This window comes from Pteropus vampyrus, unplaced genomic scaffold (genome assembly GCF_000151845.1).
Source record: "Pteropus vampyrus isolate Shadow unplaced genomic scaffold, Pvam_2.0 Scaffold137, whole genome shotgun sequence".
NCBI classification, from domain to species: Eukaryota; Metazoa; Chordata; class Mammalia; order Chiroptera; family Pteropodidae; genus Pteropus; species Pteropus vampyrus.
In genome coordinates, this window is record NW_011888918.1 from 4312890 (window position 1) to 4339460 (window position 26571).

The following is a 26571-nucleotide window of genomic DNA, read 5'->3' on the forward strand; positions in this document are numbered from 1 at the left end:
TAATTGTGGGATGTAAATAATGGGACTGGTGAGATTTAAGGATTTATAGATAAAATAATTTTGATACTACTTAGAGTATTATTTTATTATTAGAAGTAATAATATTAACCTTTTTATCTCTACAATAAAGAAGACTTATTAGTTGTGTTATTATGATTTGTGACAACTTACCCTCCTCCCCCTTAAATTAAGAGAAAGAATGATGCATCCGTTGCTTATATATCACTATGCTTAAAAAAAAACTTTCTATTTAGGATTGGCAACCTCCATTTGCATGTGAAGTGAAAAGCTTTCGTTTCACTCCCAGGGTCCAGCGCCTGAATGAACTTGAAGTGAGTGTCATGCCTCCTGATTTATTCTTTATGTCAGGGATCCAGGTGGAGAACTTTGAGAAGCTCATGTACCAGGGCTCAGACTTCATGTTAGTTAAAATTGAATGCAAAGAAGTTTCTGATTAAAAAAAAAATTTTTTTTCCAAGTAGTTATTATAGTTTTTTCACCTAATTGGGATTATGGGAAACTATCTCTAGCCATATTTTTCATAGTAGAAATATCCAACTTAGAGACCTGGAATTCTTAAGTTGAACTTTCTTCAGCAGTTATTATTCTAAAATTTTTCGTTAGTGCTCTGTTTCCTGTGGTCTTTGAAAAATAGTTTTTAAAATTCTATCAAAAAATCTAGTTTTCAGAGGTGGTTTGTTTAGGGGTTTTTTTTTTTTTTTGGCTTTAACAGAACTTTTCCAAGACTGTTAATCTGATTTATCAAGATCTCTCTTTAAATATTGTTAATTCTCTATTCTCATCTACCAGATTTTCTTTCCCTTTTTTTATGATTCTACTTACATGAACTGTCTTTTTAATTTGTCCATTACAGTTGACATTTAATACTTTATATTAGTTTCAGGTGTGTAGTCTAGTGGTCAAATATTTATATAATTTATGAAATGATTCCTGTAATAAGTCTGGAACCCACCTGGCATCATACATAGTTATTACAATATCATTGACTATATCCCTGTGCTCTTCTTTATATCCCTGTGACAGTTTTGTAACTATCAATTTGTACTTAATACCTTCACCTTTTTCACCCAGTCTCCCCATGCCAGGCTTTCAGAAGATTCTTCAGTGTGGTAGAAAACTGTCAGAGTACAAAAGAGAATTTTGGCTGAGGCTTGTTTAACATGTCATGCTGAGGTGTTTTTTTTCCCCTGATGCTCCTGAAACATTTTCTGAGATTTTAATACATATTTTTTTCTTTTAGTCTCTTGTAATTAGATACTTGAAGGATTTTAATATCAGTGAGGTAGAGAGTTGCTGTACCCTAAGTGTGCATATTATCTACAGAAGAAATGGCAGACTTAGAATGCTTAGAAACAGAATAATCTGATTTTCTAAATTTTCTGATTAGCTTAAAGTTAAGCCACCTTCTTCCCCAAATTTTCTTTGGTTGATAATATGAGAACCATTTACGTATATTAGAGTAACTTTTTTACCTTAATGAATAAAGTCTATTAGAAATATTTTTTTTATTATTATTAGCTTACTTTATAGGGCTGGACTAAGCAATAATGAAAAGTCTGAATTTCTTTAGAGATGAGTTAAGTAAAAACACGTGTATTTTCAACTGTAACATAGGTGTTATTTCTAATTTTTCTATCTTAATAATTTTAGGCAATGACCAGAGTGAGACTGGACTTCTTGGATCAACTAGCAAAATTTTGGGAACTTCAAGGATCTACTTTGAAGATCCCTGTGGTGGAGAGAAAAATCTTGGATCTGTATGCTTTGAGCAAGGTGAGGCTTTTATTTGGTTTAGAAATTTGAGCAGAGGCTAGTAAATTTATAAAATTAGGAATTTCAGATAAACTTGATGGAAAACATCACTTCCTGTGTAGGATTTGTTTGACAACGAAATGCAAGCATGAATAAATGGAAATGAGAGATTTCAAAATTAGTCTTAAAATAAACTATTCTATAATTTGGAGGTTAATATTTAATGACTCACTCAGATTAATAGGCTCTGTGATAGAGAATAATGCAAAAGAAATGACACCAACTTACTAATGTTTTAGTAGTTGTATATATAACTAATATTCTACTGTTGAGTATATGATGTTGAGCTTGTCATCTTTTTTTCCCTATTTCTTATTTGTAAATTTGGTATACTAAAGAGATTCATGCTACTCAGCATTCTTACATATGGTATATATCAGTTGCATGAATACCTGTAAGTCGTGTTAATGGTTAACCAAAGCCAGCATTATCCAGTAGAATGAATAATAGCTCGAAAATCTAAGTGTGAAGTGTTTAGACTAATTTTTGACTATAGTTAGCTTAACTTTGTAACATTACATTCCCTACTGTGAAAAAACTGACCTGTTCCAGGGTTTATAATACCTTGAAGACATGTTTTGTTACACAATAATAAAAGTATATGATGGTTCTAAGTCGTGAGTGAAGACAGCTTGATTATTTGAAGAATTTTGCAAAACAGCTTATTTCTGTAGCCTATCCTATGATTGATATAGTATTTTGAAATAAAAATTTCTTATTTAAATTGCAGTTAGTTTTAGATGATTTCACTTTCAATGAAAAAAATTAGAATAATTACATTTACATTATTTTTTATGATTTAAAAATGTCAGATCAGAATTCTCTCAAATTTTTGTTTTATACTAAACATTCTATAGGAAGTGTAATCTTATACTAAAATACAGCTTTAAGTTTGTTTTATCAATAGTGATGTGAATAATTAAACACTGTGCTGAGACTTACTCAGTTCAATTGTATGAAAACTTGTGATGATACCAAAGAGCAAATTATAATGAATTTGAGAGTTGGGTTTGTATCTTGTAGTGAACCATTTGGATAAATTTGTTTTAAGATTTTTTTTTTTTGGACAATTAAAAAGTAAACATTAGGTTTATTCTAATGGTAAATTAGGTTGCATTCTTGGTTTTACAGAGTTGTAGCATTTCAAAATTAGGAAGGGGCTTTAGAGGTATCCTAATTTGAATATCTAGTTGTTCACAGTTCTATGTAGTGTTTGTCGTCTGGGCTGTTTATCTTGAAAAATCCAATTTTTTTGTGTGTGTGCAAAGAGAAAATACTAATAAAGTATATCTGGTTTAAGTACTTAGAGAATGTATTGCAGATATGTTGATCAAAGGTTAAGTTTCATTGTCCTGGGTTTTATTGCAGTCTTGTCTTTAAGTCCCCAGGACATCTCTTTCCCTTAATCTTTGAGAATGCTTATAAAACAGATTTAAAGATAAAAGGCAGAAAATTTTTGCCAAATTAGTTACTTTGTTTATACTTTATAATACTTTTGCTGCCTCTCACCACTTGAAGTTTTTTTCTTTACATTGAGGTGTAACTTAAGTTCAATGTACAAATTTTAAATGTACAGTTGGACAAATCTTTAGACACACACGCCCTTCCTCCCTTCTTCTCTCCCTCCCGGAACTACTTACCAGATGAAGGTATAGAACATTTATAGCACTGTAGCAGGCTCCTTCATCTCCCTCCCAGTCAATATTTCTCCCCAAAAGTAACCACTGTTCTGATGTCATTGGGTGACTATTTCATTAGCATGACATTTTACTTTTTAGCAAGAGGCGCAGGCTGAAAACTGCAGAAAACATTGAGAATTCTGATATATTTAGGTCGCTAGATATGCCCTTTAAAAAAGATTATTTTTGGCTGACAACTGATGAACATCTTTTGAGTTTGTTATTATATATGTGCTGCCGAAGCGAGCACAGTTTGTTATTATAGACATGGTTTTGAAACACTTTGATTCTGTCTATTTAATGGGAAGTAAATTTTCAGTCTTTTGAGTCATTAAATCATCAAAATGATGGGTTCCTGTTTTGATTAAATCACTGTCTTGTTATTTTTGATAATAAGTGTTACTTGGAATGTCTGTAATTTAAAAGTGTTTTACATTAACAATTACTATTAATAATCAGTGCAGGAAAGAACGTTCATTCTAGCCCTTAAGTTTTTTTTTTCTTTTTGGTCAAGTAGTACATTTTAAAATGGCTTAAGATGAAAACCAGCATTCTCTCTTCTCCACCTCTCCATTCTCATTCCCACTTCTCAGAGCTAATAATATTCACTTCTTTTAGCTGTTTCTGTTTCTCATCTTTATATTTCCAAATACGTGTTCGTTATGCTATTCCTTCATTTTTCAGATTTAAATATTATATACTGATTTTCGACTACCGATATGAGAGGTGGGTGTAAGAAATCTAAATCCTCACATATTTCAGGTCCCTTATCCCATTATAATGTAGTTAGATCAATTTTTTATTAATCAATATGATTAATGTGACTGTGTAAATACAAATATTATTTGTACCTGTGCTTATAGTGTGCTATGATTGTTTCCTTATACCAATTTTTCTTTTCCTTGGAGTTAATAATACCCCCTTTTTACTTTGTATGTTTTCTTTATAACTATCAAAATTTTATTTTCAGATTTTGTAGCAGAAGTATAAATCTCTCAGTATGGTTTTACTCATCAGATAACCTATCAATTTCATTTTCATGAAGCTATTCCTCTGGAGTTCTCTTTCCTGATCCAATCCAGACTGGTTGTTTTTTAATGTCAACTGTCAGTCTGGAACTTCTTCCACTATTATCATTCTGGGAATTTTCTATGCCTCTCCTTGTTTCAAGTCTTTCTATTACTTGGTTTATGCCTATTTTAGTGAAACTTTTTTTTCTTCTAGTTTCAGGAGCAAGAAGGTAAATGGGATGTAAATTCTTTCTTTAAAAATATTCTAAGACTTTATTGGTAGTTTGATGGGGTTTAGAAATCTAAATTGTAAATCATTTTTCTTAAGTACTTTGAAACCTTTACTCCATATTCTGGTTTCCAGTGTTGCTGTTGAAAAGAAGGATTCTGTATTATTGTTCTTTTCTATGTGATTTTCTTTTTCTTGAAGACAGGAGCCAATCATTATTCCCAGTGGTTTCAGACTTCACAGTGATATGCATCGGGGATATGTGTTTATTTTTATTCAGTATTTTTATTGCAGTTGATAATCTCTCTAATCCGAACTCATGTCTTTGAGTTCTTATAATTTTTCTTGTATTAGTCCTTGGACAGTTTCTTCTACATTTTTCTCTTTTTGAACTCTTATTAGTTGGATATTAGACTAATAGCCTGATGTTAGACCATTAGACTGTTTAGACTATTAGACTGATCCTATATTTTACTACTTATTTCTTTCTCAGGGTAGAGTCCCTTCTTTTCAAACTCTCCTGTGAATAAACTTCCCGTCTTCTGCTGGAATTGGAAAGGAATAGTTGCCTGGCTGTGCTGACTCGTGGTGGTCTAATTGCTTTTATATATGTTTTCAGCCAATTCTGTTTTCTGTCTATTGCCGTCCCTAATTTTAGAGGTGCTTATATTTCTTAAGCCTTTTCAAGTTCTATGTTGCAGAAGCTTCTCCTTGGCTTTCTCCTATTTCAGGTGCTTGGGTTGTTTGGGTTTTTTGTTTGTTTGTTTTGTTTTTTGTATTTTTGCCTAAGTTATCACTCATTTACCTGCTTTCTTTTGGTCTGTCGTCTTGGGAGTATGCGTTTGTGCCCCTTCACTGGTTTTTTTAGTGGAGTTTTGAGAGGGAGTTTTTAAGTATAGTATTGCTACTACTTTGTTAAAATCGTCTCTTGCTATTCAGACTTAGTTTGTTATTGGACTGAAATTTTGGCCTTGATTGACATTGCTCTTTGGTCAGATTTGATTAAGGGCCATTCTTCATCATGTTCAATTTAGGTGCATGCTGTGTATCTTTTTAAAGGACATGGTTCTTAAGTGATATATTTCTAGTGACAGTGGTGTAATACATTGCAAATGTTTGGAATAAATGGTTTATATTTTGAAATTATGCATGCTAATCCTTGAGTCTGTCAGCTGGAGTAAAACTAGTGTAAAGTTTATGTTTTTATAGTATTAGGCCCAGTTAGATTTATCAGAGTATTGTATTCATGAAGCCAAAGTCATGGTTTTGATTTTTTTGTGAGATAGCTTTCATACCCTATGCTGGCTGTCATTTTCACAGCTGCGTGCCAGTAATCATTAGAACTGGATGGGAAAAGCGTGACTAGATCCATGCAGATACATCACTACTAATGGAATTTTAGCTTGAAGTGCTTTGAATACCAAACAGGTTATTATGTAATGGTGATAATTGTATTGGATAATAAAGAATGCTAAGAGAGCTTCTCTTTCCCTTCTGACTTCCTTTACTACTCCTCCCCATTCGCTTTAGCCATATTGGCTTCCTTATCATCCCTCAAAAACTCTAGGCATGCTTCTTAGGGCCCTTGGTCTGGCTATTCCCTTTATTTCTGCTTGGGTAAGTGCTTTACCTCCTTCATGTCTTTGCTCAAATTTCACCTTTGTAATGAGGCTTTTTGTGATAGTTTAATACTTCAGTTTACCCTCATTCTGTTACGTATGAGGCTTTTTAACTGCTTTTTAAAATTTCTTCCACAGGATTTATCACTTCACAATTTACATGTTACATTTATTGCCTGCCTTATCCCACTAGAATGTAAGTTCCATGAGGGAAAATATCTTTGTTTTATTCACAGATGTATCTCAGGCACCTAGAACAGTAGCTGACAGTATAGAAGCACTGGAAAGATATGAAAGAAAGTTGTTCTAATTTATCCATTTGCTTCCAAATAGCCTTCTCTCTAAACTACCCTCATTGTGTCATCTTCTACACTACAAAATTTGAAAGCTACATTTTTTTCTCTTTATAATTTTTTCCTGGTTAGCTCTTAACAGAGGATTTTCTCTGAGGGTATGAAAGGAGAAGCTAAAGAGTTAGAGATGTATACAGATCTTATGCTTATGAACTCATGTGTTTCTAGTTGAAAATATTTTCTTCACTTATTTATAGCATGTTCACACCCCCCACCCTAATTTGTCTACACACAGACATTTATAAATATAGCTAACATTGCTGTCCTGGTGCTTTTCATGTTTTATTTATTTCCTTTGTCTTCACAACAGCCTCATAATTAGGTGTAAGTACTATTATTATTACTTTTTTAATAATAGTGAGGAATCTGAGATGCAAATTGTATAACTTACCCAAGGTCATACAATTGTTAAATAGCGAAGCTAGGATTTGGACTCTTGCAGTCTGGCTCTATAGTACATGCTCTTATTAGCCTTTTTTTAAAAAATGTGATAAAATATACATAACAAATTCACTCTTTTTTAAGTGTATAGTTTGATGGCATTAAGTACATTCAAAATGTGCAACTATCACTACTATCAATTTTCAGGACTTTCTCCCTCCCTGTAGCCCCTGGTAAAACCTATTCGGCTTTCTTGATGATTTGCTTACCCTAGGTATGTCGTATAAATAGAATTGTGTAATATCCATTTGTGTTTGATTTATATCACTTAGCATAATGTTTTCAAATTCATCCATGTTGTCACATGTATCATTTCATTCTTTTTCAGGGCTGAGTAATATTCCATTATATGTGTATATCATATTTTGTTTATCTATTAATCTCTTGTTGGACATTTGGGTTGTTTCTACTTTTTGGCTTCTGTGAATAATGCTGCTCTGAACATTGATATGCAAGTATCTGTCTAAATCCCAGCTTTCAGTTCTTTTGGGTATGCTATACCTAGAGGTGGAATTGCTGGATCATATGGTAATTCTGTGTTTAATTTTTCTCCTCTTTTGATGGAGTAAAATAGAGTAATGTATATTCAAAGAGGAAAATTTTTGAGTTCAAATAACTATGTCACAGTCCTTTTTATTCTGTTATCAGTGAAACTGAAAACTGCCTATATATTTTATTTTATTTATTTTATTTCATTTTTCGAAAAACCTATATTAGAGTTTGAGAGATGTATAATATCAGCTTCTGGAAGATATGGAGCTTTGATATTCTATACAATGCCAGGTTTGATGTGAGCATTCAGCCAGATTGGCCAGCTTATCTCATCACTTCCTACCTTAATGCATTCCAGTAAATCTATGACTATAATGTGATCTTTCTGTATCATTCCTTTATAATCTTATGTAAAGCTTTTACCTTTTTGAAAAATTAGAGCCTCTTTTTCAAATATCTTCTGACTCCATTGTTGACTTGACATTTTTATTAAATTTTATGTTATTTGATACATTTTCTAATTTCAGGAATTATGTTTCTTTTGTACTATATAACTTATATTTATTCCTCATGTCTATTTTTGATCTGTATTCTTATATTTTGAGTTCCTTGAAGATACAGAGTGCATCTTTAGTTTTCTCAAGTTGTATAATGTACAAAGTGTAAATTCATTAAATGTTTTTAAATGTCAGGTTCATTTAAGGTAGGCACAATAACATTAATTAAATAATAGCGTTTAAAACTTCCAAAAATCACCATCCCATTCAGTACTTTAAAATGTTTCAGATTCATCAGATAGTTGTTGAAAGGAAATTTGAGATCTAGGCCCAGAATAATTTTTGTATTAGCAGGTAAGATGTACAGTCAGAATACATGAATCTGCCTTCTTTCCCTAAATAATTTTTACTTTCTTTTCAGATCGTTGCCAGCAAAGGAGGTTTTGAAATGGTCACCAAAGAGAAGAAATGGTCGAAAGTGGGTAGCCGCTTAGGATATCTACCAGGAAAAGGAACTGGGTCTCTTTTGAAGTCACACTATGAAAGAATTCTCTACCCATATGAGCTTTTCCAATCTGGTGTCAGCCTTATGGTGAGATGCATCATTTTTTTTAGGAGTGGATAAATCCAGTTTGCCAAGTTTAACTTTAGACTGCATTCACCATAACAAGTTAGCAGTTGCCTGTGCATAATAAGTTGAAAAAGATTTCTCCACCTACCAAAATTTAGGGAAGCAAGGTGTAGTTTAAAAATCAGCTATTTTTGATGGTGTACAAGATAAAGGCTAATGGGAATGAAGGGTGTTTTTTTATTTAAAATAAGTTCTTTTGCTTAAGCTTTTTGAAAAATTCCTTCTCTTGATTTCATGTGTTTTTTTTTTTAACAGCTTAAGTGAGGTATAATTTACATACTATAGACTTTACCTTTTGTAGGTACACAGTTAACAAACTTTAATAAAAATCACACATCACAATCTAGTTTTAGAACACTTCCATCAGCCTAAAAAGTTCTTTTGTGTTCATTTATAGTTGATTCCTGCTCCTACCCCCAAACCTAGACAACTCCTCATCTACTTTCTAGTTCCATAGTTTTGTCTTTTCTAGAAATTTCACATAGATGGAATCATACCACATGATTTTGTATCTGGTTTCTTTTCCTTAGCTTAATGTTTTTAAGGCACATCCATGTTTTAGTATGTATTAGTACTTCATTCCTTTTAATGGCTGAATAATATTCTGTTGAATGGATATACCATTTTTGTTTATCCATTTACTAGTTGATGGACTGTTGGATTGTTTCCAGTTTAAGGCTATTATGAATAATGCTATGAAATTCATGTACAAGTCTTTGTGTGGACATATGTTTTCATTTCTCTTGGGTAGATACCTAGGAGTGGAATTGCTGGGTTATATGGTAAGTTTATGTTTAACTTTTTAAGAAACTGCCAAACTGTTTTCCAAAGTGGCTGAACCATTTTACATTCCCACCAGTAATGTAGAGGCTTCCAGTTTCTCCACGTCTTTGCCAGCACTTGGTATTGTCAGTTATTTTGCTTATAGTCATTCTAGTGGGTGTGTAGTGGTATCTCATTGTGATTTTAATTTTCATTTCCTGAATGACTAATGGTGTTGTGCATCTTTTCATGTGCATATTAGCCATTCATATATTTTACTTCATGAAGTGTTTCTTCAAATTGTTTTTATTAGGTTGTTCCTCATTTTATACTTGTTCTGAGAGTTCATTGTATATTCTATATACAACTTCTTTATCAGAAAATGGTTTTACAAATATTTTCTCCTAGTCTTTGGTTTACCTTTTCATTTTCATAATGGTATCTATTTCAAGAGTAATTTATTGATTTTTTTTTTCCCCTCTGTATTTATGGATCATGTTTCTGTTGTCGTAGCTAAGAAATCTTTTCCTAACTGAAGACCACAAAGATTTTCTTCTTTGTTTTCATCTAGAAGTTTTGTAGTTTCAGCTTTTATGTTTAGGTCTTTGATCCATTTTTAGGGTGTGTGTGTGTGTGTGTGTGTGTGTGTGTGTGTGTGTGTGTAGTATGAGGTCAGGGTATATAATTTTTTAGGGTGGAGAACAGGGTAAATCAATATCCAATTGTACCAGCACCATTTGTTAAAAAGACTACCCTTTTCCTATTGATTTACTTTGGCACCTTTTTTGAAAATCAGTTGAATTTAAATATGTAGGTTTATTTCTGGTCTCTGTTTTGTTCTTTGATCTGTATATTTACCCTAACTCCAATACTGTGCTGTCTTGAGTACTATAGCTTTATAGTAAATTTTGATAGGCAGTAGTGTAAGTCTTCCAATTTTGTCCTTTTTTCAGAATTTCTAAACAATTTGCATTTCCACATAAATTTTAGAATGAGCTTCTCAATTTCTACAAAAGCCTGCTAAGATTTTGATAGAGATTGTCTTGAATCTGTAGATCAATTTGATGGGAGAATTGTCATCTGGTTTCCTATAGTATTTATTGGAATTTATTGGAAATTTATTATTTTTTCCAAGTCTCAAATTTGATCTCTTATCAGTGAATCTGCTCTCTTTCTGTGCTCTGATTCTTTAGGGTGTACAAATGCCTAATTTAGATCTTAAGGAAAAAGTGGAGCCTGAGGTTCTTGGCACTGATGTCCAAACTTCCCCAGAGCCAGGCACAAGAATGAACATTGTGCCGAAGAGAACAAGACGTGTCAAGTCTCAGGTATCAATTTCCATGGGCCATTTTTAATAGGAATTTTAAGTGCATCGACTGTGTAGAACAGTTATTTGGTTATGGGAAGTTGTTCACATACTGTTCTTTAAAACTTAAAGAGTTTCATTTACTTTTGAGATTTTTGTTTACTTTCAAGATGAATGGGGAAGAAATTATAAAATTCAGTCTGATTTGATTTAGAAAGCTTTTTGTTAATTTTGAAGTTTTTGGCAGAAATGACAAATCAGAGGGTGACCCTGGATACTGTAGGGTCAGTTTCACAGATATGCTGATGAATTCTAGTATATTTTATTTTCATAGCAGGAGTTGAGAGGAGTAGGAAAGAGTGGTTTTATATTTCACTTGTTATTCTTTTAAAAACCATAGTATTAAGTTTCTTAGTGTCTAGACCATTTCAATGTAATTTCTATAGTGTTCTTGCAACCTAAAATAATTTTAAAGCCTAATGAATGCATCAGAAGAAAAGTGCCCTCATTTCTTTTTGTTCGCTCCACCCCTTCCTATTCTCATTTCTTAGTGGTCCTCAAAATTGTATTTTTTAAGGTTTTTGCTAAAGACTAAGTCTGTAAGCTGAGACAATGAGGTGCCCTTAGAACTCAGATATGGTCCATTTAAATTAAGCATACGAGTGGACTGAAAAAGCAACTTACCTGAATCCTAATCATTGACTTTAACATATTTAAAGAAAAAGTGTGTTAAAAGAATGGAAATGGTTTATATTGATAGTGGGAATCAGAGAAGGAACATAGTCTACTACAAGAAATACTGTATATGGTAAGGTGTCCTGTCACTGGAGAGGCAGGCTAGTATACTTTATTTTGCTTTTCTAGAGCTCAGGCAAAATCTCTCTCATGCCATGTCTCCTTTCCTGTTCTGAGTTTATGCTTATTTAATAACCTCTTGATTAATAATTTAGCTTCTTAGGTACTTTAATAGCAGAAAGGTAGGTGTCTTAGATGGGAAATATGAATTTAATGGAAATTCATTGGAAAGCGATAGCCCCACTATAAATTGGTAAACTCTGGTTTAGTCATTAAGTGATTTTTATTACTGTGGTTGATCTCAGAAGTTCTGATCATCTTTAGGTACATAGTGATGATTCTGTGTCAAGACTTGAAACACTTGAAGACTGATCTCTTTGACATGATGACTCAACTCTAAAGAGTTGCCCAGGGTGGCCCTATTCATCTAATCAATTGCCAGCTTGCGACGAAACCCCTTTTGATGTTCTTCTAAAACCATGAAAATATCTTATTTATTTCTAATTGCCTTTCTTGATAAAAGAAAGAGGACTACATAGAATGCTTTTACCCATTGTAATAATTGTCACTGGAGTCAGATTGGTTGATGTCAGGTAGAAACTAGAACCATTTCAGGATTTGCAATTAAAAATTTCTTAAATTCACAATTTGTTCTTAATTACTGTATTGCCAGTCTGCTTCATTCCTGGTTTTCTATTTCAGAAAGAAAGAAAAAGGCTTTCTGATAGAACATTTTGCCCCATACACAAAACTGTTGGTATTCATTCTTGATCTCTGTGTTATCTCTGTGGGCAAAGTATACCTTTCTCCAGGGATCATCTACTTCCATCCTTTCTGGTTTCTTCAGTGATTTTAATATATCAGTTATGAAATCTTTTTCTTCTACCTCCTTTGTTTGCTAAATCCCCTAGTCCCCCTGCCCCTCATATAAATGTGTTCAAATTTCTATCATCTTAAAAACAAATAGACCTCTTTCTAGAAGTGCCTTACTCCTTGCCTCTTTTCTCGGACAAGTTTCTTGAAAAATAGTCTATATTGTTTCAGTGTTATCAATATCTGTTTAGTTTTTGTACCCTGCAATCTGACTTCGAGCCAAATAAATTTGTTGAACCTGTACTGTCCAAGTTACCACTGAACTAGTAGTTGTCAAATGCTGGGGACCTCTTTTCTTATCCTACTTCATCTCTGGTTGTATATACATTTAATATGGTGTCTGATTTCTTTGAAATTTGATTAACTTGATTTCTCTTGATGTGGCTTCTCTGACCCGTCCTTTGGTTTTCCTCTTCACTCTCTGACCACTCCTCAGTCATCGTTGTTATCTTGTCTCTAGAGGTTCTTTACATGGTATTTTCAGTCCTTTCCTATCTTCTCTTTCCCTAGTGATCTCATCTACCAAGTGATTTCACTTACTACCTATACACTGAGGACTCCTAAATATGTCTTGACATCCATGCTTCTTTTCTGTTCACAAGGGTGAGTGTGTGTGCATATATGTACTCCTTGGTGGCCACAGCTCAGGTTTACTAAATTCAGTATGTCTCAAAGATCATTATCACCTTTTCTAAGTCTCTTTTTCTTTAATATTTTCTAGCCTGGTGACAGTGACAAGCACAGCCATCCAGTAATCTCTCAATCAAGAACCAAGTTATGAAAGTTATCTTACTCCCATTTCTTATCTCTGTCACTTGCTATACTCTAATAGTTTTTTTCATCTGTGACCTTACTAGAGTGAGTTCCTTGAAACTGGCATCACGGTTGTCTATATCAAGAATTAATAAACCTTTAACACATTTATACATTAGAATGAAGCCCATAATACCAGTATGTCCAATTATTGGTGATATTAAGTTTGAACCAGACTTCTCCCTTATAAAGTACTTATTCTCTTTATAATAAAAGTAATCAGAGTAAACTGTGAGATGGTATGAATAACCTCTTTTCCAGTTACTGGTTTTAACATCGATTGGTGATCCTTGCCTGAATTAATTATTATGTTGGTTGGAAACTGGTGGTTTTCTAGGTCTGTCATTCCTTCTGCATTTATTAGCCTGTTTCTTTAAAGAACAACCTTGAGCTATATTTTTCATACAGTAGAATGTGTACATCTTAAATGTATATTTGATGAATATATATGACTGGAACTATGATTGACCCCCTCCCCCTTCTTGGTATCACTAGAGATCATGGTTTTTTGTTTGTTTGTTTGTTTAATATATGTCTTACAATCTTTTATCACCTTTTATTTCTTTTCGATAATCAGATTTTTCAAATTTACCTTATGGGAACTCCTACAAGCTGGTTCATGATGTTTTTTTTGACATGTGTCCATCAGTTTTTGAGCACAAAAAGCTCGTTGGTTCTTGTCTTGCCTTAGACCTGGAATAAGCCACTTCAAGGAATCCTGGTTCATTTTAGTGGGCATTGGTATTTAGAAACCAAGATCTGTGCACAAGGTGTGCTGCTTCTTACTGGGATATCATTATTTATTAAGCCCTTTGAGTGGTCAGGGCTGGGAAATAAATTTTAAAAACATTATGATTTAATATTTTGAGTTCATCCTAATAATTCCACTTCTATTCTAGCATCACAAAATTCTTTTGGTTTATGTTTTAGTTCTTTTCCTAGCATTTTGAGTTGGGAACTTAATTCATTTATTTCTATTCTTTTGTTTTAATTGATATGTTTAAGACTATAAAATTTTCCATGCTCATGGCTTTTATTAGTTCCAGAGATTCTGATATATAGTCTTTTTATTATCTTTTTTTAAATAGTTAAAAAATTCCAGGTGGAAGGGCCTTTTGATTTTTATTTCGTTATTTGTAGTTTTATTCCAATAAGATCAAGAATTTTGTTTTATTATTTCTGCTTTTTGGAACTTTATTGCTTGTCCAAAAAGATTGTACGAATTAATTGAGTAAAATATTTTGACAAGGCACACACTGTATATTCACTGTGTTAGCTTTTATTATTACGTACTTTGCTTTAGTAATGGTGAAGAATGTGTAGTGTCGTGTTTATCATTTAACTGTAGAGGTTGATAAATATAGCCAAATCAGTTTACTAATGCTTAAAGGTAAATTCTGCAATGCCATTTTGGTTGGTTTGATTCTTATATAATCTTTTATCAGTCTAGTCTGCATACATCAGCTGTTACGTAGCCATAAAGTAGTCTGTATTTTATCCTAGTTTATTTTTATTCATATCGACTAAGTGTATTTTAAATAGATTTTGATTATTAGTCTGCATTCAAATATGGTTCATCTAAATTCAGTGTATAACAGTGGTGTCTGTCAGGATGCTCTCATCTTCAAGTACTAGAATACCAAATGACAGTACCTTAAACATTAACAACAGTTTTCACAGAAGGACACATTTTTCACATAAGATTTTCAGAGCTATAGGTAGTTCTAAGGTTGATACAGCTACTGCACTTTGTCATCAAGGGCCCAGGCTCTATCTTTCTGCTTTGCTTCTTTCAGTGTGTGGATGATATAGCTCCTAATTGCAATGTGGCCATTGCAGCGGCAAGTATCATGCTTTCACTAGACTTAATCTCTTAGCAGTAGGGAAGGAAGTTGGGGCAAAAGGACTTATTCTTTGATAAGCTTTCTCTTTTATTAGAAGGTGACAAGGATGACAGTCCCATCCTTAGCTAGGTCATCTCCAACAAAGAGAAATTGTATTGGCATGATTGGCTTAGAACAATCATATTCATCTCTTGGGATGGGCATATTGCCATTAACTAGTTAGAAGTGGGTGTCTATTAAATAATTAGTATTCATTAACTATTTAGAAGTGGAGATTTCTGCTGTTATTACCTGTATTATACCAGTTATTACCAGTAGTGTCTTATTTCTGTACCGAACCTAATTGAGAACTGTGCTTTTTGAAAGGTAGATTTTCTTTCGTGGAAAGGAATCTGGGTGTTGCATAGTGCTTTGATGAAGTGTGTTCAACTGCTGTAAAGAGGCAGGGAGTGGAATTAGAAGAAATCAATTTTTTTCTTCATTTTGAAGAGGATCTTAAACTTTTCTTTAGTAAGAAATAAATGTATGAAGCAGAATAATTAGACTAATATGAGTTTTATTTTTTTTAGTCAGAGTCTGGAGAAGTGAATAGAAACACAGAACTGAAGAAACTTCGAATTTTTGGTGCTGGGCCTAAGGTCGTGGGCCTGGCAATGGGAGCGAAAGATAAAGAAGGTAAAATCTGTTATTTGATCATGAAAAGAAATAAGGTACAACAATATGGTTATAGCAAGATTCACATGATATTTGAATTGCAGTCTGCCTTGGGATTGTAAACTTGTAACATGGTTCCTAGACAAGTCACCTATTTTTTTATGGCAGATAGTCTTAAATATAAGGCATGAGGAGCCATATCATGTTGAATTTTTATAATATTTTGGAAGGGAGAAATTTTCCTCCTGCATGTCAAATATGCGACACAGACATTGTAATTTCTAAAGGCTAGTTTATGAGAGAATGGTGAAATTAATGGTTCTTACCTGGTGATCTAAAGCTTTAACTTTTGAATTCAAAGTGAAATCAAGGGTTCTTTGACTTTTAGTGTTAAAAGATAGTAGGGAGAGTTTATGACTTAAATGCTAACTGTAATTTTGATTTTTTTAACGATTGCCTTTATATATTATTATACTTCATTTAAATAAACTCTGTGTTTAAGGAAAGTCTAGAACTCTCAGCTTAGCGTACTTGAAATTTTTTGTGAGTAAAATTACTAATGCAAAGATCAAGTTCTACTTTTCTCTCTGTACACGTCAGTTTTAAAACTCAATTTAACAAGGATTGTGTTCGACATGTTTTTTCACTGTATAAGAATTTCATGAAATGCTGTAATCGAAAGTCATATTAACTATACATTCTATGATATCAGTAATTAAGTCATAATTTAGATTTTGGACTGAACTCTGGAGGATCAGATAATATTGTTCCATCATTCTGAAATGTGTGATAGGACTTAACTAAATACATTACAGTTTATAATTACTCTTTAAGAATTAAGGATTTCGATTATCTTATTCATTCTTATAACTATTGTGTTGGCTGGCAATGATCTTAAAACTAGTCAAAGTAGTTGCTGATAAGTACTGCATACAGTCAATATAGAAATAGTAGTTAAGCTCTCTGGAGCTTGACTGCCTAGATTAGAATCCCAAATCTGCCACTGGCTGTGTGATTTTGGGCAAGTTATCTAACTTCTTTATACTTCAGATTCTTTATCTTCAGTGGGGGATAATAGTATATCTACCTCGTAGTGTTGTGAGGTACTAATTTAAATAATTTTAAATAGTGTCTGGTCCAGGTTAAGCTCTCAACATTAGTTTTTACTATTATTATATAACTATTTTTATTTTAAGATGAGGTCTCCCGAAGACGAAAAGTTACCAACAGGTCAGACGCATTTAACATGCAAATGAGACAACGGAAAGGAACTCTCTCTGTTAACTTTGTAAGTGTTCTGAGATGCGTTAGGAGGGAAAGGATTTATTTTTATTTAGTTTTGTACTTTTTATCTTGCTCTCGTATCTTGGTATGCCATTTAGTTAATTCATTTGGTTAGAAGACTTGACGGTGAATCTAAAGTTACAGCTTTAGTTTTTGTAATGTTAACCTTGCTTTGTCCCATATACGTAGACTATTCCCCTAAGTCATAGACCATATGAGAGAGCATGAATATGAATCTGTAAATCCTTGAGCTGTATTTTAGACAGTTCTAAGTATTTATTCTCTACCAAAGAGTGTTTGTACATAGGAAGGATGACATGGTATATTTTATCTCTATAAACTGACTTTCAGGTACCCTAGATTTGTAGTCTTTCTTTATTCTAATAACTTGTTATGCTCTTATTAACTTGCCTATAGAAGCTCTGAGGAAATTTAGGAAGTTTTATGAAAAGCAGTTTAAATACAGTTATTTAAAACAAATATTCAGGACTTAAGTTATATTTACTTTTTAGTATACATTATTTCAATTAAGGAGTTCCTGGTAAAAATTAAAATTACTTATTATAGAAAATAGACTTTTATTTTACTTTGTTTTTTAACAGGTTGATCTTTATGTTTGTATGTTTTGTGGTCGAGGAAATAATGAAGATAGATTGCTTTTGTGCGATGGATGCGATGACAGCTATCATACGTTTTGCTTAATTCCCCCACTACCTGATGTGCCCAAAGGAGATTGGAGATGTCCTAAATGTGTTGCTGAGGTACAGTTTACGGATTCTTTAAAAACTAAGAACAAATAACACATGCATACACACATATAGTAAACATGTTTCCAAAAGCTTCTTCCACTTTCTTTGTTCTTCAATGTTTAGAATCTCCAGGGTTTTTTAAGAGTGATACTGTATTGTGGCAGCTTGCCTTTCAAAGGTTCTTTTCCTGATTCTAGTTTGACAGTTCTTTTTGTTACTGCAGATGAATGATATTTTTGCTCAGAATGTTCATATTCCTGGAAAACAAAAATGAAGAAAAGCTGTTTTATTATTTTTTTTTAATTTTTTAATTAAAAAAAGTAAAAATCAGAATTGAAACTCTAAAACTTAGGAATTATGCATTCAGTTTTCATGCTACCAGATAAACTGATGGTATCTATTAATGCTTGCTTAAATTTTGATTTGATTATATAAGTTATTCTTACTGAAAGATTATAATGATGTCATTGTCATGAAATGCCTCATCTCTTTACTTATTTTAACAAAATGTGATAGGACATTGAAGGGGAGGGAGTTGTCTGGGTGTGTATAGATGTATTCAGAGGTCTTTGAATTAATATTTACTATTATCAAGCTTAGATGATTCAGAAGCAGTTCTGTGCTAAAGGAATATTCGTGTAAAGGTATTGGTCATGTGGTTGGTAGTGTGGAAAAACCATTCTTCTAGCTTGTTGTCCTAGCAATCCAGTGGATACGCCTTTATCCATTACCTCTCCTTTCTCCATGAACATTTATATTCTGCACAGCTACATCCACTGATATACTGAGAATGATAGGCATCCCTGGGCTTTGATTCCAAGTGAGTAATCCTGTAGGTGTTGGCCATGGTGGCAGAGCTTAATGCCAACTCCAAAGTTTAAAGGTATCTTACTACCACCTTCCTATTGGAAAACTGTGAATAATGCAGTTGAGGTTCTAGAACATTATTTTCTGATTCTATATTGCAAGTAATTAATACTTGTTTTGCTGTCTAGAGTTGATTAGATTAGCTTCACCTAGGAAAATGATCAAAGAAGCTTGTACATGAGAGCCTTAATTCTTTGTTTAGTTTAGTTTCAGCGAGTTAATCTTAGATATTTTTTTCTTCCCAGGAATGTAACAAACCTCGAGAAGCCTTTGGATTTGAACAAGCTGTACGAGAGTATACACTTCAGAGCTTTGGAGAGATGGCAGATAATTTTAAGTCTGATTATTTCAATATGCCAGTCCATGTGAGTATATGTCTTTAGGTCAGTTTGGGGAAGTATGAAGTCCAAAACTTTTGATTTGCTTTTATCTTAAATTATTTTGTAGAAAACGGCATGAAAAAAAAGATAGGCCACCAGATCTAAAGACTAGGATCCTAGCATCTGTTTCTGTTTCTTTCATACTCTAATGTGGCACTGTGCACTCTTCTGTTGAGAAATCTGCTTTGATCTTTGAATTGTTTATTAGCCCTCTAATGAGTAATCTTTTACAGAAGAGCATGAAGTTATGTGGCAGTTGCTGCTTTTGTTTAGTTATTTGTAATACGAGGTTTGCTGCTTTTCTTAGGGGATCTTGAGCTTTTAAAAATCTGTATCAAAAAAATATGCCAAAGCTATTAAAATTAAGCCTTGATTTTTGTTTCCTTTTTCCACCTTGCTGTCCTAGGTCATCTTTATCCATTTTAGTTAGGAAGCAGCTTGCAGAAAAAGGCAGTGTAAGTTCATTATGTTTTTCTGAACATCTAAGTTGTCTTTAGCTTTTTCCCATCCTCAGTGGAAATAGCTAAGACCCCAGTCTTTTCAGCTCTGGAAAAGGAGGTTTTTTTATTTTATCACTGGTTTGTATTCACTTGACCTGCATATTGTGTTACAGTGAGTTATGGTTATATAGTGAGTTAGTAATATGTAATTTTTGTTTTCCTTGCGTAGATGGTTCCCACAGAACTAGTAGAAAAGGAATTCTGGAGGTTGGTGAGCAGCATTGAAGAAGATGTTATTGTAGAGTATGGAGCTGATATCTCCTCAAAAGACTTTGGAAGTGGATTTCCTGTAAAAGATGGTCGGAGAAAGATGCTGCCTGAAGAAGAGGTGCAGAACAGATAGTAGTATCTAAACTCCTGCTTACTCTCAAGCTGATTTAATCTTTGCATAGTAGAAAATCTACCTTTCGACAATTATAAGGGAACAAGTTCATTTAAAATATTAAACATGTAGGATTTGGACATTATAAATAATCTTCAGTTTTAAAAAATTCAAAGTACCATTAAAAATTATTTAACTTTGCATTTTAAAAACAATTAGTTTAAAACTTTAACCCCATTAAAAAATTTTTACCTACCTCTTTCTGTTTGAAAATCTAAAGAGATTTAAAATTTAGGAAAAAATTCCATTTCATTGATAAGTCCCACAAGTTAGTTTCCTTTTCAGCACTTGAGCAGGTAGGTTTTCAAATACGTATTTAATCTGTAAAATATTAGGAAGTCACATCTCATTGGAGATGACCTCCATGTATAAAGCTGAATTAAGATGATCATTTCTTTGTCTCTTTAAGTTGGTCCTTGTCACTTTTTCTTTTCTCTGTAATTGGCAGTGATTAGTTTGATCTATTAAAAGTTATACATGGTTTTTAAGAAAGCTATATAGTGCAGAAGAATTATAATTAAAAGTATAGGCACTCCAGTTCTCTTAAGGTTACTGTTTGCACGGTATACCTTTTCTCATTCTTTTACTTTGAACCTGTTTGTATCTTAGAATCCGAAGTGTTTCTCTTGTAAGTGGCATAAGATCAGATCTTTTGTTTGTTTGTTTGTTTTTAATCTAATCTGATGTCTTTTGATTGGAGTGTTTAGTCTGTTTACAGTTAATAAAGTAATATGTTCGATTTATGTCGGCCATTTTGCTATTTTCTGTCTCATGTCTTTGTTTTTTCTTTTTGATGGCTTTTTTTTGGTGTTAAGCAGATATTTTTTGTAACACCATTTCAGTTCCTCTCTTTTGGCTATATATTTTTGAGTTATTTAGTGGTTCCAATAATTATAATATGCATCTTTTAATTTTAAACAGCTTTTTGACAATGTACATCTTTTAACTACTATAGTCTACTTCATATTAATATTGACTTAATTCTGGTAAATATAGCAACATCAAAACAATTTCCTCTTTCCTTTTGTGCATTGCCATATATCGTGTCTACATAGTGTATAAACACAACATAGCAATGTAATTATTGCTTTCAACCACCTTTTTTTTTTTAATTAAGAGAAGAGAAAAATGTACTTTTTTACATATTTACTCACATATTTGCCATTTCTGGCGCTCTTCATTCTTATAGATCAAAGTTATCATTTGGAGTTCTTTTCTTTTCAGCTTGGAGGACTGCTTTTATGACTGAACATGACTATTCCACTCTGCTCCTTTATGAGCCAGACCAATATATTTTGTCTCTCTGTCATTTACCTTCAAACCTTATCTTTCCTTTCAAGCTCTACTCAGGTTCTTCCTTTTCTATAAACTTTTCTTAATGGTTCAAACCTGTGATGATTACTATTTTGTTGTCCAAAGAACTACGGAATTTACTCTTTTGTCTGTATTTGAGTTTGATATATATTGTCTTGTCTTGGAACTTTTCATCTAGATTCATTATTTTTTTCAGCCAACAAGCTGACCAAACAGCTAAAAAAGGTTTCGAGTAGTATTTTTTTAAAAGCTTCTTTAATTTTTAAGCCTTTTGAGGGTAAGAATCGTATCTTTGTTATTTTTTATTGGAATTCATAGTTAAACCAATGTTGAACTTTCTTATTTTATCCTCTGTGACTCTTAATTACACTTTTATAGTTTTTCTTTCTCTGTGTTGCATTGTGAATGATATCCTCAAATCTGTCTAGTTCACAGATTCTTCAGTTTTGTCACTGGCTGTTTAACCTCTTACATTGAGAATTTTATTTTTAAACTCTTATAGAAAGTCGCAAATATATAAAAGTAAATATAATAATGCACTCCCCTTCCTCTCTCTCAGTACTTGGCATCCAGGTTCAACAATTATCAGCCTTCTCATGGAAGGCAGTTGGATTCTGCTTTCTGTTTTACATTTCAGTCATTGCAATGTCACATGTATTTATATCATCTGGAAAACTCACATTACATTCCTGCAAGAATGATAGTGAAAAAGGCAAATAACATCTTAGAATTATTATGAAAATAGTTTGACTTTGTAATTCCTTAAAATAGTCTTGGGCTTCATAGATCCCACTTTTGAGAGCTGCTCTCCACAAGGATGATAAGAACTTTAAGTCTCTACCTTATATGGCTTTAGGAGTGGGTGTTTGAAACTCTGTCCATTGCTTATATTCAATTAGGAACCTCTATAAAAATTCAGGCAATTGCTTTCTTTGTTTCTGGAAACTGGGAATTTTTTCTTTTTAGTTTATCTGTGAAACAAATGTTTTTGTTATTGTTATAATTTAATATTTCTAGATGAGTTTGTAGTGGAGGCGGTGGCAGTGACTGCATCATCTCAGTTGTCAGTGTTGCTGCAGTTCGAGGATTGTGTATCTCAGTATGTCCTCTATCTGGACATTAATAGGCATTTTTGGAAGTTATACTAGTGGAGATAAAGTAGAAATATAATAGCAACCTATTAAAATTAGTCTCACTATTTTACTAGTAAGCTGGGAGGAGTAATAGAAAGCCTTGTTTAATATTGTAATAACTGTATAGTGCCAGGGAGATACTAGACTAATCGGGGGGATCACTTCACAAATTATATAAATGTGTAACCACTGTGCTGTGTACCTGAAACTAATATAAAATAATGTTGAATGTCAGCTCTAATTGAAACAAGAGAAGAGAAATAGATAACCTTAAAAAAAGCCTTGTGTTATATGCTTCAGCGTAAACCAGAGGTATCTTAAATAATTAAAGGGAAATCTAAATATCACCTGGACAGGAGATAGGATTAAATATTTAGGTATATCTACATGTAATAGTGAGCAAAGAGCACAAATTCTATGTGTAAATGTAAAATTTTTACTTTCTTTTTTGAAGACTCGAGATTTCTATTAGGCAGTTGTCATTTCTGATCTCTCATTTACTTTTTTTTTTTTCTTTATAGGAATATGCACTTTCTGGTTGGAACTTGAATAACATGCCTGTTTTAGAGCAGTCTGTCCTTGCACATATTAATGTAGACATCTCTGGTATGAAAGTGCCATGGCTCTATGTGGGAATGTGTTTCTCTTCTTTTTGTTGGCATATTGAAGATCACTGGAGTTATTCCATCAATTACTTGCACTGGTATGTATAAGTTTTGTTAACAGCATACATACTTAGTAATCTTTAAAAGATGTAATAATATTAGGTGATATATTAGGGAGAGCTGAATTTAAGTATTTCCTATCAAAAAGCAGGATAATGTATTAAGGAGAGAAGTGTAGAAGTCTAAGGGTACATCTCAGACACCTTTCCTTTTAAAGTATGTGCATGCCCAGAACCTATAGTTTTAGACCTAATGATACTTGTTTGGTATACATGAAAATTACTTTGGTATACCTTATGATATGGAAGGTAGGGTATTCAAAGTTTATATACTTAAGATCTGACTAAACCTTCAATATTTGAACTTTTCAAATGATTTTTTTTCTTTTTAATAACATTTTCTCTAAAAACTCCTAAGTTACATGTGTATTCATTAAATTTCTTTTGCTGAATTCTTTTTGTATCTGACCCACAGCATTTATTTACTAACCCAGTTCCTTGGCCAGTATTATGATCTTAACTAAATGATATTTTTCTCTCCATTTGGAAAATATGATTCAAATGACACTGTGCAGTGGGAAACTAGTGATTGTCTAGTGATTGTTCTGTGTAATGTGATAGTCGCGAGCCATATGTGGCTATTTAAATGAGTCAGGATAAAATAAAATTAAAAATTTACTTCTTCAGATGCACTAACCACATTTCAGGTGCTTTAGCATGTGTGACGAGGGTACCCTGTATTGTCCAGTGCAGATACAGAACATTTTCATTATGTTCCATATGTTTCTAATAGGCAATCAGTTCTATTAGAGACAGTACTGCGAATTGTATTAGGATTAAGAAATTCAGCTATTCTGTAAATAGCTTGATGAATTAAATCTATTTCCTAAGAGTATAACTTAATAATATAAATGAACTCTAGTGCACTAAAGTCTAGTATATCAGTGATGCCAAGTTTTTGGTCCTTAAGATTTATAGATAGAACTCTGTTCAAGGTTTCAACAATATCTAGCTGTGGCTTATTTCCTTGGATAGTAAAATTGTATGCAGTGAAGTTATGTAAAGGAGAACATTGCCGTTTACTCTGATCATGTGAGGGTAATTAGCTTGTCCAGTGGACCTGTGTGAATCAAGGAAGTATGTCAGTAACCTTTCCAACAGTACATATTTATAGAGTCTTTCCCATTTGAAAATACTACTTACCAATCCACATGTTTTGAATTGCTTTTCTAATAGTGATAAGTATGTATTTATCCCTATACTCTTAACTTACCTCTTGTTATGAATAGCACAATTTACGAGATTGTTGCCAGCATTCCGGACATATAATCTGTGGCCATAGAACAAGACAAAGTTAACTAAATTATATGGATTTGAATCAGAGACTGCAGCCTCTTTGGAACTGTGCTCTACCTAGCTAAACAGTTATTTTTTTTGCCAGGGGCGAGCCAAAGACATGGTATGGTGTGCCATCTCATGCTGCAGAACAGCTGGAGGAGGTGATGAGGGAGCTGGCCCCTGAGTTATTTGAATCCCAGCCTGATCTTCTACATCAGTTAGTCACCATCATGAACCCCAATGTGCTAATGGAACATGGTGTGCCTGTGAGTCTTTTTGTGTCTCTCTTCAGTATTTTTAATTTAAAATTATTTTAGCTTTTGATTAATATATGCTTTGTTTTGTAGCTGGAAGTAAAGATCATGTCGTCTTCTAGCTCAATTAGAGTATACACTGAAGGGAACAACATTTGTTTAAAAAAGGTGTTCTAAAGTATGAATCATACTTTATGAATAGCTGTATATTAAAATAGCTTTCGGTTTTCAGTAAACCATTATCTCCTGGTTTTAACAAAAGTCTTATATACTTTATTATCCCTGTTTAACCAGAGTTTAAATATTTTAGGTGGTAGTTCTAGTATATGTACTACCAAACCGAGCACTAGGAGGTAGTTCTAATAACTAAAACTTTTCTTTTTAGAATCATATTTCATATAAAGATTTCATAGCTTTTTTTATGTGAGACGATGAAGTAAACATATATGAATACCTTTTCTACTTTTCAACTTAGTTTTGCAAATGGTTATTTAAGCTACTAACACCTGATAAAGTGTAAATTTAGTAAGTTTGTTACATGTAGTACATTACTAATGATATTATTTTGTCTTTAAAGAATGAATTTATACTAGAATCTAGGACTTTTCAAAAGACATCATATTATCATAAAACAAAGTGAGGTACAGGAAAACTGATTTTTGTGATATCTCCCTATTATATATAAACTAAGCAATTAATTAGTTTCCAAAAAATTATCTAAGAGTAGGTGGAAGTTCCTTCCAGCCTTTACCTCTATTTATAACACAATAACAAAAGGAATTAAAATTCTCTTAATTATAAAAATTTTATCAAGTTGGCAACCTAGTAGCTCAGTGAGAGTAACATTTTCTCTGAGAATTTTTTTTTGGCTGCTGATTCTAGTCATGAATTATTATACCTTGTTATCAGTGACTATTTTGAGAAGATGGAGTTCCGACTGTTTCTTAAATCTAACATTCTGGTGTGTGTAGGTTAATGCTTTATTGTTTTCAATTTTAGAAAATGTTTCTGAAACTGACTGATAAAATCTGTCTTCCTTTTTTGTTGTTTTTTTGTTTATTTGTTTTGTATCACTGTTCCCGATTTGCATTTAGGTGTACAGGACCAATCAGTGTGCTGGCGAGTTTGTTGTGACATTTCCTCGTGCCTATCATTCTGGATTTAATCAGGGCTACAACTTCGCTGAAGCTGTGAACTTCTGTACTGCTGACTGGGTCTGTTCTATAGCAAGTAGCTGTTGTACGTCTACTAACATCCCTGGGAAATGACTCTTAGTTGCCATATTTCCTTAGCTGGGGAGGATAGGGTTCAAGAATATTTCTGTAGACACTGGAGTGGCTGTGGTAATTTAGAAAGTTCACTTAGAGTTTCTATTATAGTTTTTATTTGGAAGATTTCATAGTTCTTATTCATTCATGATTTTCCCCATTCTGATAGAATTTTAAATGATTAGTTGATATTTTTTGAATTTTTTTTCCCTGAGAGAATATGGTTTCTCTTATTTTTGCTTTCTCTGAGTACTCTGGATTTCATAAAGATAAAACCAAATCTTTTCAAGAATTATTTCTGCCATATTTCCAAATATCTAGGTTGGTGATTTTTATTTTAAAATATCCCTTTTTTATTCCCTTCTGTTGGACAGTTGGGTGATTTTATACAATTAGGTGATTTTATTCTTCCTGTCATTTCATGTTTTCTATATTTCCTTTTTAACAAATTTATTTTAAAGAGCAACTAATATGGAGATCTTCATGGCTATACATCTGTGTAAATGATAATGCCAGTGATTGCTGTTTTGCTTTTGTATGAGGTAGTTATCAAAAAATGGTTAAAATTGTGTTAGTTGCGAAAGGTCTGCAAATATATAATCCTTTT

The 26571-nt window shown here is 32.7% G+C and overlaps 1 protein-coding gene across 1 annotated transcript in view; it reads left to right on the forward strand.

The window, feature by feature from the left end:
* KDM5A (lysine demethylase 5A) overlaps nt 1-26571 on the forward strand; it is a 78397-nt gene that overhangs the window by 3008 nt on the left and 48818 nt on the right. Inside the window, exons 2-13 of the mRNA XM_011367837.2 lie at nt 255-332; nt 1672-1794; nt 8575-8745; nt 10740-10874; nt 15747-15852; nt 17028-17119; nt 17718-17876; nt 18977-19096; nt 19781-19939; nt 22962-23143; nt 24546-24708; nt 25791-25910. Of these exons, the coding sequence (XP_011366139.1) occupies nt 255-332; nt 1672-1794; nt 8575-8745; nt 10740-10874; nt 15747-15852; nt 17028-17119; nt 17718-17876; nt 18977-19096; nt 19781-19939; nt 22962-23143; nt 24546-24708; nt 25791-25910 (1608 nt within the window). The remainder of the gene's footprint in view (nt 1-254; nt 333-1671; nt 1795-8574; nt 8746-10739; nt 10875-15746; nt 15853-17027; nt 17120-17717; nt 17877-18976; nt 19097-19780; nt 19940-22961; nt 23144-24545; nt 24709-25790; nt 25911-26571) is intronic.